Source organism: Mercurialis annua, linkage group LG3 (genome assembly GCF_937616625.2).
Source record: "Mercurialis annua linkage group LG3, ddMerAnnu1.2, whole genome shotgun sequence".
In the NCBI taxonomy this organism is placed as follows: Eukaryota; Viridiplantae; Streptophyta; class Magnoliopsida; order Malpighiales; family Euphorbiaceae; genus Mercurialis; species Mercurialis annua.
Window position 1 is genome coordinate 70,318,650 of NC_065572.1, and position 12,995 is coordinate 70,331,644.

Here is a 12,995-nt window from a genome sequence, read left to right on the forward strand (position 1 = left end):
TCTTCTCAACTACACGAACATCTTCTATTCTTTCTCCAAGTCTCTTCATTTGATTAATTACCACCAACACTCTTGTGGTATAATCTGATATGGTTTCACTCTCCTTCATAAAGAGTGATTCAAACTCAGCCCTTAGAGTTTGAAGCCGAACTTTCTTTACTTTCTCAACTCCCATGACAGAGTTTTGAAGAGTCTCCCAAGCCTGCTTCGAGGTAGTATTAATAGCCACCTTTTCGAACATATCGTCATCCAAACCCTGGTGAATGATTGTGAGAGCACTTTGATCTTTCTTTCTCTCTTTTTCCAAAGCATCTCTTTGGACTTGATTTAATGCCGCCTCATCTTCGACCGGCTCAAAACCATTTTCAACTATATCCCACACACCTTGTGAACCAAGGATAATTTTCATTCTATTTGACCAATTCTCATAATTGGTTTTAGTGAGTTGTGGGTATTGAAAAGAAAAAGAATTCCCTCTCGATGACATTTCGCTATTATGGCTCCGATACCACTTTGTTGGAAGATGGTAGGCCCTTTAATTAAAACACTCACAAAACACTCATACAATAAAAGAAGAGAAAGCAAATATATTTAACTCTTTGTATTTGTAATTGCTTTTCTTGATTTTGATATCAAAGCTTACATGGTATATATAGTAGTTCTAAAATAGAACGTACATGCAACTTATTAACTTAACATTAATAATCTAATTTAAGAGTTTAATTCATTTAACTCCAAGTAACATCTATCCATTAATTAATAAACTATGTAAACTTAAGCTTATTAATTTTATTTAACTTAACTTAATATTTATTCTTTACGTTTTCCTTTGCATCAATTCAAGTTTAATAACTAACATGTTGCACAACAATATTAAATTAAAAAACTTGAATTATATTGATGAGTTTTGTGATTATAAAAACTAAACTTACAAACTACAAATTTAAAGCTATTTATATACTAATATTATGAGCGGAAAATGAGATGTAATCTAGCTATAATATAACTGTGATATAATTATAATCTAGCTGGCAAAAGCAATCAACATAGCCATGAGGAGTTTCGAACATCACAGTTTGAAGGAGTATTCTGTGTTATTCCGCAAAGTGTAAGTTTGAACTATCACAAAAAACATTTGAACTAACTAATAGCGTAACAAAACATATTATCGCTCAACAAGCCTGATGAAGTCAATGAAATCAAGGATCAACATCGACAATTACAAAATTACCACATTAAACACGTCAAAATCACACAAAAATCCATTAAAAAAAGAGGCATGAACTGTCAAAGTGAAAATGTTCTTCGGCTTTTGAGAGAGATCATCTTTCCCTCTAACCCTCAAAATCCAACAATTTAACCTTTTTATTTCTAAAATTATGTCAACGTGTGTTGATTTAGAAGACCATTCAAGAGGGGTGAATTAAACAAATAAAAAATAAAGAATATTAAACTTTCTATGTCAGAAAACTTACCTATTATTATAAAAAGGATACTATTTTTTACTTTATTACAAAAAAGGTCACTGAGATATACCTTTTATTACAAATGGGTTCACCCATGTAAAACCGTTTTTGCTGACGTGACAAGTCAAAATTACAAAAAGGTGCATAATTTAGTGATCTTTTTGTAATAAAAGATATAACTCGGTGATCTTTTTGTAGTTCACGAGAAGTTCAGTGTCCTTTTTGTAACAACATAAACATCTTTTATAATAAAAAGTATAATTTGATGACATTTTTATAGCAAAATAAAATTTAGTATCCCTTTTAAAATAATAGGTAAGTTCAGTGGCACCAAAAGTCTAATATCCCAAAAATGAATGTTATTACACGTTTTACGATTCAACAGATTTCATAATATTCACATATTCACGAGTGAAAATGAAATTAAGAAATAAATTGCAAAATTTCCTGATGCTCAAGCTCAAATTTTACCTCCTCTTCTTTATCAATGTTAAAAAAATGGATTTTTTAAAAACATTTTGATCAATTTACTCTTCTTATATAACAGTCTATATAATTTCTGCGACTTTGATGAGCAAAATAAAAACCTCTTTTTGTGTAGATGATTTTTTAAATGATGACAAATTTATTTTCATTATTTTTAAATATATTTTTTGCTTGAAAAAACTACCTGATATAGTTATACTCGCATGTTTTTCTTCCTTTTGTTGTTATATTAATTTTTAAATTACCATATGTTTTCTGGTTTGATGACCTTATGTGATATTTTTACAAGGATCGTATGATTACATTATTAAATAATACCCTTCTAATGATTAAGAGAGAAACAATGGACCGAAAATATCCCTACTTTTGCCTTGTTGATACTTTTGCTCCGTTCAAATAAAAGAAAGGTTTTTGTGACTTGCATGTGACTGCTAACTTAGCTAAGTTGTAGTAGCTTAAAAGAAAATTTAGTCTAAGGTAGAAATGAAAATGAAAATAGAAACGAGAATCAAAAAAATATAAATAAAAGTAAATTCATTTCATATATGGTTTAGTTATTAATAAATTAGTGCAAAATTGAAAACAAGTAGGGTCGTAGGATAGCATAGAAATCAAATTTAATTCAATTTGGTTTAATATTATAATAATTTAGATTTTCAATTCGATTTGGTTTTGGACAATTTTTTTTAAGTTGAGTTTTAATATAAATCGAATTGAAATAAAAGAACTAAAAACCCGACCGAATTGCTAGGTCTAGGGATGACAATGGGGAGGGGATTCCCCGATCCCCATGGGGACCCGCCCCTAATGGGGCGGAGAATCCCCACCAATTGTCCCCATGGGTACGGGGATGGGTGAAGATTATTCCCCATCCACGAGGATGGGCATAGGGACCCGATTTAGTTTTATATAATTTATTACACTTTTTAATATATTAGGCATAATTTTTAATAATTTTATTTAATTATCAGAATATTAAGTAATGATTTTTAACAATTTTTTATTTTATTTTAATTATATTATTTTTATATTTAAAATTGCTGAATATTTTAGACGATTAATTAATTTTTGGATAATTTAATTTATAATTTAATTTATTAATATTGAACAGCTCATATTTTTTTCTTAAATGTTTCATGAAAATAATAAAAATATTTAAATATTTATATTAGAATTAGACGGGGATGTGGGGATCTCCATGGGGATGGAGAATCCACGAGTATGGGGATGGGGATGAATTAAACCCCATCAAATAAATGGCGACGGGGATGGGAATTCCCCATAGAAGTGGGGACGGGGATGGGGATAGCTTCCCCACCCCCACCCCGCCCCATTGCCATCCCTAGCTAGGTCCAGTTCATTTTGGACAAATTTTGATTCGGTTTTGGTGTGACAATAAAAAATTTAGCTTGATTTTAAAAAATATACAAAAATAAAAATCGGTTTTCGATTCAATTTGGTTTTAGACATGGATTTTTGTAGTTAAATTATAATGTAAATCAAATTGAAATAACTGAACATATTCAAAAAATTGACCGAAAATAACATTTCACTTCGATGTGATTTTTTTTAAGATCTTAGTTGGGTGTTAACAAATACAGTTCGATTTAAACTGAATTTGCACTGTTTAAGAAATTAAAATATACTCCCTCTCATTCCATTTTAGAAGTTCCATTTACTTTTACACAAAGAATAAAAAATATTCATTATCTTTGTTTTTTTTATTTTTTTTTTATATTTGTCCCTATTAGTAATAGTGGAATTTCCCACAAAGTTTCTTTAAAATGATTAAATGAAAGGTAAAAAAAATTCAATATAAAAATATTCTAAAAATAATAGAACTTTTAAATTAGGACATCGCAAAATGACAAATGAGACTTTTAAAACGGAACAGATGGAGTACAAGAAATGAAAAAAATACAATATTTATTATTTTTTATTAATTTTAATATTTTAGAACATATATTTTTTAAATATAGATGAAATTATCTTTTTAAAGTACTTTTATTAACTTATTTACTAAATTTTATTTAATTTTATATTTATCTCGTTAAAAGTATTAAAAAAAGAAAATTTAATCTATGTAATAGTGCTACTTATTTTTAATAGGTCACTAAAATGGAAGTTTTTGATTAAACATCCACAAGTTACTGGTAATAGTACGTTTATAATTTATAGAGTTAATTCCTAAAAAAATCACGAACTTTACACGGAATTTCATTTTAATCATGACTTTTAAAAGTTGTCATTTAAAGGCACGAACTTTCATTTTATTTCAAATCTATCACCAAAGTAAAATTCGGTATATTTTACCTGACTAAAAATTTCTAATCCTAGATACTCTAACAAAAAGATAATAAGATTTGATGTTGATTAATAACTTGGATCTTTTATTAATGGTTTAGTGAAGAATTTAGTTAATAAAAATACACTCAAATGATGAATTTGAAACAATATGAAAGTTCATGCCTTTAAATGGCAACTTTTAAAGGTCATGATTAAAATGAAACTTCGTGTAAAGTTCGTGATTTTTTTAGTAATTAGCCCTAATTTATATGATTAGTATTTATAATATTATTAATATGTATTACTTGCATATCAATTTTTTTGTACCAATAAAAATAATATTTTTCTCGAAACAATGCGGGAATTCTGTACTAGTACTATAATAGAGTTGGAAATAGAGTACTATTTGAAAGAATTTTAACACTAAAATGATAAAATGAGGAACTGTTGGGAATGGTCTAAGTAAGTTTTAATATATCAAATACAAACACCGACATCCATTATTATTCTCTTATTTTTTTTAAGACTTAATGCTTTAAAAATATAAACTTTTAATTTTGAGATAAATTCTAACAAAAAGTTCCAAAATTATTTCAGTTAGCCTGTTTTGAGAGTTTGTGCGTCAACTATTGCGAATTTCAAAAATAATCAATTTTTTTATTAAACTGAGGTCTCTTAATCGGTAGCCACATCGATAAAAATTCAGATTATTTTAAAATTGGCTACAGTTTTATTTTATATTTTTCACTTTTAATCATATCCCAAATCACTAAATTGACATGTTCTTTACTTGAAAAAAATTCAATTAAATCATTCATGTTTAATATATTTTCAATGACATTTAATGTTATAAATAGAAAAAAAAACCTTCTTCCTCCAAATTTAAACAATATTACTAAATAATAATAATTTTTTTATTTAATAAAAAGTAATGATATAAAAATTAATGATATTTTTTTTTCTATGTTCAACTCGACATTTGAGTGCCTCTGGCTCTGCCGCCGCCCTCCGGCCCATTGTTCGTCTTCCTCAAGACGACCTCGACGTTTATCTTGAAGAAGAGGAATCAGATCTTGTGTCCCTTAACAGCATGTATTTTCACTCCCGGTTCTTCACTTCTAAGGAAAACAGCTGCTTAACACAGTTTATCACAATCTTATATCTAGATACAGAACATTATAAATCTTGCCCATAACATCAACATTCAACGTATTTCTATTTCAAATTTGATTTGTGGTGGATCTTGTCCTTACAATTTACATGTTTCTATTACTGTTACAGAGTTTCCAGGTCTAAAAAAAACAAAAAAAATCACAAGATACAGAGGTTTCAGGAAATATAATCACAAAACTATAGTTTGAGTCACGGCACTGGTGCACATGAATACTCCAACATCCGGCATAGGTGTTCAAAGAAAACAATTACTGTACCTAGCGCATTTCAGCCAAATATCTACACCTTAACCCTCATAAAATGGAGCACGAGCACACAATTTTCCTCGGAGAATCATCGATCTTCTTTTCTGTTAAGAATATAGAATTTTGCATAGGATGCGTCTATGAGATTTTTAAGCAATAAGTTCAAAGGTAATGAATTGATGAATATAAGAACTCCATCAATCACCAAAAGATATATTCCAAGACATTTTAAAATAAACTAATAAAAAGACAGCAAGATTGTAAGAAGTAAAGAATTATACCCAGCTTATAGTAACCAATATTGCTTAACAGAGAACTTTTATACACAAATGGAGTTGCACAATATATGAGAAGTTACTAGCAGATATCCCAGGGGATAAATATTTAAACAACTTAAGAAAGTGATGCTCATCTTGCTAGACAAGCAGATGAGCCCATAACCAAATAGTTTTGCGAATTTCCTTAGAACCTACAGAGTGTCAAGTACGCTCAGTTTATTCATAAAGTTCAAATAATTGTAAGAATTAAATTCTAATCAGTCAATTCTCATGCTTGGAAACCTCATAGTTGCTTAATTTTATTACTATCAACTCAGAAAAAGGAACAAGAAAGCAAGGTATCCTGGAAGAAATGCAGTCATGGACTCATGTCAAATGACATGATTTTGCAGGAACTCAGTTTAGCTGAACCATTGCGTAGGATTTGTTCAAAAGAAGGCCGTAAATTATGAGAAGCATTAGGTGACAAGGGCATCTTCAAGACTTCATCATTGATACAAAATCAAAAAAGGTGTTCCACAGATTTCAAAGTCAGGAGTACCTACTAAACCTAAAACTGCAGATCATAAACAATGATGTATAACAAAATCCAGCTGGATAACTTTCAAGCTCATGATCAAAGCGAGAAACAATTAACTCACTAAGTCTATAAAATGAGCTGTTAGATCGTCTCATACTGTCATTAACATAAACACAAGAGGACAAAAAGAATATAAGAGGTAAGATAATTAAGTCATTAACTACCTGTTTTTGTTTTTGTTAGAGATGGCTGTACAACAACGTGCATTATGATGATCCCCCCAGCAACTTCGCCAAAAGGATTTCTACATTGACCAACAGTTTTGTTGTTATCCAAAATTTTGCCAGAACTTATCAATTTCACTTCCGTGACCGCCTTTGGAGTAATTGTTTTACCTAAGCAAGAATGTCACCAATAAGACATCAAAATCACATACAACCAGAGAACCATACGAAAAAAAAAAGAAAAAAAAATATATAAAAAAACATTCCAATGCTTAAAGCCAGTAACTTTTATCCAAATCAGAAGTTACCCATTGTCTCTTTTTTCTAGCAATCCATATCGAACACTTGATCATGGTTGCCTAAAAGCAATTTTTAGTTTGCACATGGTTGGTTTAGCTTGATCATAACATATAAGAAATGCCTAAAAATGTAATTCTTGATAAAATTTGTACTGTTATTTTTTATTTTTAAATTAGGAAAAAACTCCAAACAAACAAGAATTTAGATAAAATTAATAAAGAAAGAGATCAAATAAAACAAAAATTCAGTTCAATCAAGAACATAAAAGCAAATAAACAGCTTTAAAACACTATATTTTGAAATTAAAACACAGAACAGAACTGGAATGTAAATAACAATAAAAACAAAATATAAACCTTTAGGCCAATCCGATACAATCCTCTGCTTGAGCATATCAACTGTTGATGCCGATGAGTATCCGAACGGCCCGATATCCGACCCATCGTATAATCTAAACTTTATATCAATTAGGTCCTCGTCCGGCATTTGACCTTTCTCTATCTATATAACTGTCTAATTATCAATCAATCGGATTCTTCCACGTAAATTCCAGCTCTAATTTTATGGAATCGATTATAAGCTCATTAAAATTTTGAAACCTGATGGATCATACAAATTAAAAGATCCTAATTAAGCAGAAATTTAACAATTAATCAATTAATTCTAAGCACTAATAATTAATCATAAAAACAAATGAAAAAATGAAATTAAAATTGATCGTCACCTTTGATTAAGAATTGAATTTCTGGTAGGCAGCTCCACCGAGACCCAGCGTCTTTTACCGACTTTTTTTTCTTCTCTGACTGGTTTTTGAAAAGATAGGTGTGCCTTTTGTTGGTGAACTGAAGAAGACAAACCGACAAAAAACGATGCCGTTTCTTTTTCTTTATATGTACATTGCCCATACTGAAAGAAAAAGAATATTGCCAAAAAAAAAAGAAAAAGAATAAAAATCAAACGATGTCGTTTATGTAGCAAATTTTTAAACTCTACGACTTGCCGTTCTTTGCAGGATTCTCCACCTCTCAATTACTACACTGTGACAGTGACAGAGGCAGGGTCTGACCGTATTATGCAGCACAACGGAAAAAAATGAAGAGGAAGAGAGGAGGCGGAGAAGATAACAAAAACGACACGATGGAGATAGTGTGGCAAACGCCGGCGAATCCTCCGCTAAAAGACGATTACATTTTTCGCGACGGTAACGGTGAATTGTTTCGTTTTAATTATTTCCGGTGAAAACTGTAGCAACTTGAATAAACAAACTCTACAATTTTGGCGGGAGTTTTTGCAGGGAGGCGCCACGTCAGACCTTACTACTTCGAGTTCGTCTCTCATGTCAGTCGTTTCTCCATTTTTAGACTAAGCTGTCACTCGTATTCTCTTACTAAACCTAATTTTTTGTTATTATTTCTGCACAGGTTAAGAATCGTTGGGCGGGAAAAACAATTGTTGATTTATTCACGGAAGAATTTAAAGGCAGAGATTATGATTACTATGTTAGTTCTAATACAATTACCAATTTTGTGTTACTGATTTGTAATTAGAATTTTTTTAATTTGAAATAATTGTTATCTATAGGTTAGTGCTGTTAAATGTGGACGGATACAAGTTGATGGAGAAATGGTGCCGGTTTCCCACGTAGTAAAATCGTCGCAAAAAATAAGCCATTTCGTGCACAGGTTAATGAACCTAGTCTTTTATATGATGAGAGTTGTGTTTTATTTATTTCAAGTTAGCAAACATTTAATTGATGTTTTAAAGGTTGTAGGCATGAACCACCGGCAATGGCTTGGGACGTTCCTATATTGTATAAAGATTCTGATGTTGTTACTGTTTGTAAGCCGGCTGGTGTTCCTGTAAGTCTTTTATAGCTTACGTGGTTGGTTTATGGTATTGCTATCTCTGTGTGCTTTTCTAAATTATTGAACTCTTAGGTTTCTTTTTGTTCACATTTTAGCATTTATTTAATGGAATTGTTTCGCATAAGTTTAATTAGATGGTCAGAAATGTTACCTTTAGAGAAATTTGAAATTCTTTCACTCACAAATTTATGTATTAGGTTTAGCATTGCTGTTTACTTGCTGTATTTTTTTTGTAGGTGCATCCCTGTGGTCAATACCGTAAGAACACTGTTGTTGGCATTCTGCAGGCTGAAAATGATATAGCACCTCTATTTCGTATCCAAACATGATAATTTTGAGAGATTGTACATGATAATATGGAACTCTCAAATTTACGCAATGAGTTTTTTTTTTTTTGATTTGATTTTCTTTTGTAATTTTTTCGACATTTCTAGAGGAGTATTTTTCTTGCAATTTTGCTATTTTCAATTTTCTTTCTCTTAACATGATCATGCCAGCGGTACATCGACTGGATCGGCTTGTTTCTGGGCTCCTTATCTTGGCTAGAAATGCTTCAAAGGCTGACCTTTTCAGGCAAGAGGTAAAGCTTTTAATGATTACACTTGTTGTATTTAGGTAACATTTGAATGTGAATCTGAATGCATTGCATAGCATAAAGTTATGTACTTAAAGATTTTTCTTCCCCCCTCCTTTCTTCTCTGTGTTTGCCTACTTGCAGAAACTATCTAGCGAATTCAGATATCATTCTTCAATATCATAGTAAAAGAATGAAGCTATTTTGTAGGTGTTTTTCTGACTTACCCAGCCATGGGTTGCTGAGATTGATAGATTTGTTTAAACCCTGGAAACAACTAGTTTAGAGTATTGGTGAACTCGATATCTTGCTTGGCAGTTTCATCTCCTTACAGATTATGGGTTATACAATTCTGTTTAGGTAGCAGAGTCGAAGACTCAAAGGTCATAATTTAATTGTGGTTGCTGCAGATTGAAGCTGGTGTGATTCAGAAGCAATATGTTGCAAGGGTCATTGGGGTATTTCCAGAGGATGAGGTATACTTTTTTTTGCAATGCCAGTGATGTGCACTTCATATCCAAATCAGATGATTGTATTGTGGTATTCCATTCACTGTAATTTAAAGAATCCTCAATTGCCACAATTAACAAAAGGTATTTACAGGTGTAGTAATTATTTGTCAACGAGTGGATGGAGATGGATAATTTCGTGATCCTTTTTGCAAAATAGGATTTGACTTGATAAACTAAAAAGCAAAACTCAGCATAGATGATTCAAATATTTAAAATGGCTAGTTAAAATTACAGCGTCCGAGTAGAACTGATTTGCATGTAAAGTGACTATTAACTGCTAGTACAATTTCTAGGTTGTGCATTAGCTAAGTTCATGTTCTTTTGCAAAAGTTACTGTATTTTTGCTGAAACTTCCCTGTTTGACATTTACTATTCATTCGCATTTCAGCAAGTTGTTGATGTTAACCTTAATCATAATGCTCGAGAAGGAAAAAGCTCAGCAGAGGTGAGGCGTTCTATTCCTTTCTTATATGAATCTGAAATTGTATTGCTTTTACATCAGATCATATGCTTCAATTTTCAACCGTGTCAGTTTTAGGTATAAGTTCAGGGACCAAAAAAAGCAATGCTTCCCTGCAAGTTTAGGAAGTATTGCATTTAAAACGTTATGAGGCATTGAGGTCAATACAATGTCAGTGGTCTAACATATATTGTGAACCATGCTTTTTAAAACCTTTGTACTGTCTGAGGTGGTCAATACCATGGAGATGACATTCCATCCACGCATCCATCGTCTGTTAAGTTAACAACCCATTTGAAAAGATATTGCCTTGGTGCTATAGAGCACAGGCACTCAGTAAATGTCCTTTCTGATTGTTTCATTTCCAGGTTAGGTAAAGATGGCTCTATTAGTATTCTTCTGCTATCGAGTCTTATTTGTTCTTTTGTTAATCATTTGTATAGCTGTATGGTGTTGTCTATGCTGCTTTAGCTGTGCATGTGCATGATTTGTATCCGGGGTATGCTTTATTGCTCATGTTTTGTTTAGTTTGATTCAATTAACATTACGAATGGAAATAGGAATCTTTGATAACCCTTACGGGACTATTATGATAGCATCTGGTCTCAATTAGCGAGATTATAGTGCTGGCAAGTGATAAGTGATGGAGTCTAAGAATTAAATTATTGTACTATTTGTCTATTCCTCTTGTGCATGATGCTCAAAGGTCATATTTTTCATCCAAGTATTACATATTTTATAGCTCTATATGTTAATAACACCCTTAATCTTTTTTTGTCCTCAGAAAGTATGAAATAATATTGAACTGACAAGTCCTTGTTTCTTAATTATGCAGATTAGCAACTCTGGTGGTGATTCTCCTGCTAAGGGGAAGGCTGCATGTACCAAGTTCACCAGAATTAGTACTAATGGAACTCATAGCATTGTTTTATGTAAACCAATCACTGGCCGAACTCATCAAGTAAGAGAATGCACAGCCATTGATGCTGTAGTTGATAGTTGAACGGAGTCGCAACTTAGTAAAGCCTGAAATAATAGAATTGCATTTCTGGTAAAAGAATGAATGTTTTCATTACAATGTCTTTATCTCATCTCCTAGCCTCAATGCAATGGAATTCAAATATGATCTTTCCGTTTAACCTCTAAAAAATGTCTGCTTTTCATTTTCAAGAATTGCAGAATTTCCAATTCTGAATTTATGTTATGACTTATGTTAGTCCAAAGTTCATCGGGTATCTGGCAACACTTAGAATAATCATCAAATCGATCTGTCTCATCCATTTGTGTAGATAAAATGGTGCTGGCCTTTTTAGGATTCCTGCAGATTTCATTTAGTTTTCATTTGCGGCTAAGGTACTGTATGAACACTGATAATTATTCCTACTTTTCTCTTGTATAGATACGTGTGCATTTAAAGTATACAGGCCATCCCATAGCAAATGACTTCCTTTACCTCTCTGAAAACGCTTCCCGTCATTCAGTTGAAGGAATGAGTGCTGATAGAGCTGCTCGTAGTTCTTATACTTTACCATCCCAACATTTTAGTCCTGATGAACATAAAGAGAACTCGGCAGAAGATTTCAGCATTGATCCTATGTGTACCAACTGTCCAAATTTGGTACCGAAAGGGTAAGAGGCTTTGTGTCATGATAATGCTTTCCGTATATTCATTTGTGCTCTCTCTGATGCAGACAGTTATTGCTCAAATCTTTAGAAATGTTAGTTGTGGTACTATAGACTTCTTATATGGCTGTTAAATATATATAGTGTAACATTTTAATTCGTTTGCAGTCCTGTTTTTATGCTAACTGAAATCTAATTTAGGGACTTGAAAGCAAGTAAAGTCATGGCTGAATCTTATGGATTCCTTGTGCTAACTTACTAGAGGAAACCTGGAACAGGGAACACGGTTTACTTATCCAAGTTCGATAGTTTTTATTGAATATGAGCTACTGTTTCTTTCTTTGGTCGTTTCATTCGTTATAGCTAAGATTGCTTACGAAGTTTAAATTCTATTGCTTATGCTTGACAAGATCACCTTGTTCATTCGATTCTTGTACTTGCAGATATGACGTTCATGAAGAGGGTCTATGGCTACATTGTGTGCGATATTCTGCACCTGGATGGGTTTATGAATGCCCATCTCCTGACTGGGTACATCTTCCTTAGCTAATAGTTTTTTTTCCCTAATAATTCTTTTCATTTGATGGTCATTACTGAATGCATATTTGGCTATTGCCTACAAGTTTTGCCAAATTGTACAATTATGCCATTGATTTTTTATGTTTCTCAGTGGAAAATGTTACGATTGCCATAATGATTTTGTGACAGTAGTTCATAATGACATTCGATTGTTTATGTGCATTTACATTTCCTTTTTTAATAGTTTTATCATCAATTTAAAGCAAGTTATTATGGTATTCCTTGTAAGGCAACCAACATTTGTTAAAAAAAAGTAGTGGATCAAGCTCCTAATTCTGGAATTTCTTCTTGAGATCTTATAGGTTATAATTGTTGGTTGGGCTTAAACATTGGTTATCTCATTTAAAAAGAACAAAATTGTTCTATTTTGTTTTTTGTATTTCATTTCATAAGAATATACGTAT

General features: G+C 31.7%; 2 protein-coding genes across 3 annotated transcripts; one reads left to right on the forward strand and one right to left on the reverse strand.

The window, feature by feature from the left end:
* Positions 1–5,430: 5,430 nt before the first annotated feature.
* On the reverse strand, positions 5,431–7,828 carry LOC126675385 (membrane-anchored ubiquitin-fold protein 3). Its single transcript, XM_050370020.2, has 4 exons — positions 7,703–7,828; positions 7,335–7,577; positions 6,679–6,849; positions 5,431–5,760 (listed from the first exon to the last, which is right to left on the reverse strand). Exons 2-4 carry the CDS (start codon positions 7,462–7,464, stop codon positions 5,705–5,707), a joined length of 357 nt encoding a protein of 118 aa, XP_050225977.1. The 5' UTR covers positions 7,465–7,577; positions 7,703–7,828; the 3' UTR covers positions 5,431–5,704.
* A 176-nt stretch (positions 7,829–8,004) lies between these two features.
* LOC126674800 (RNA pseudouridine synthase 7) lies at positions 8,005–12,753 on the forward strand. Of its 2 annotated transcripts, XM_050369316.2 has the most exons (12): positions 8,007–8,179; positions 8,273–8,316; positions 8,400–8,477; positions 8,560–8,660; positions 8,750–8,837; positions 9,080–9,158; positions 9,341–9,423; positions 9,828–9,893; positions 10,318–10,374; positions 11,225–11,350; positions 11,789–12,018; positions 12,456–12,753. In XM_050369316.2, exons 1-12 carry the CDS (start codon positions 8,071–8,073, stop codon positions 12,556–12,558), a joined length of 1,164 nt encoding a protein of 387 aa, XP_050225273.1. In that variant the 5' UTR covers positions 8,007–8,070; the 3' UTR covers positions 12,559–12,753. The 2 variants fall into 2 exon arrangements, with proteins under 2 accessions (XP_055961187.1, XP_050225273.1); XM_056105212.1 differs by lacking the exon at positions 10,318–10,374 and having other exon boundaries at positions 8,005–8,179.
* Positions 12,754–12,995: the final 242 nt, after the last annotated feature.

Excerpts from the sequence above, each read along its gene's own strand:
- LOC126674800 (XM_050369316.2), top strand. The coding sequence starts at position 8,071 with ATGAAGAGGAAGAGAGGAGGCGGAGAAGATAACAAAAACGACACGATG. Across the intron at positions 9,424-9,827 it reads CTGACCTTTTCAGGCAAGAG|ATTGAAGCTGGTGTGATTCA; the intron begins GTAAAGCTTTTA and ends TGGTTGCTGCAG. Across the intron at positions 11,351-11,788 it reads TCACTGGCCGAACTCATCAA|ATACGTGTGCATTTAAAGTA; the intron begins GTAAGAGAATGC and ends TCTCTTGTATAG.
- LOC126675385 (XM_050370020.2), bottom strand. The coding sequence starts at position 7,464 with ATGCCGGACGAGGACCTAATTGATATAAAGTTTAGATTATACGATGGG. Across the intron at positions 6,850-7,334 it reads TGTATCGGATTGGCCTAAAG|GTAAAACAATTACTCCAAAG; the intron begins GTTTATATTTTG and ends ATTCTTGCTTAG. Across the intron at positions 5,761-6,678 it reads TCTAACAAAAACAAAAACAG|AAAAGAAGATCGATGATTCT; the intron begins GTAGTTAATGAC and ends TATTCTTAACAG.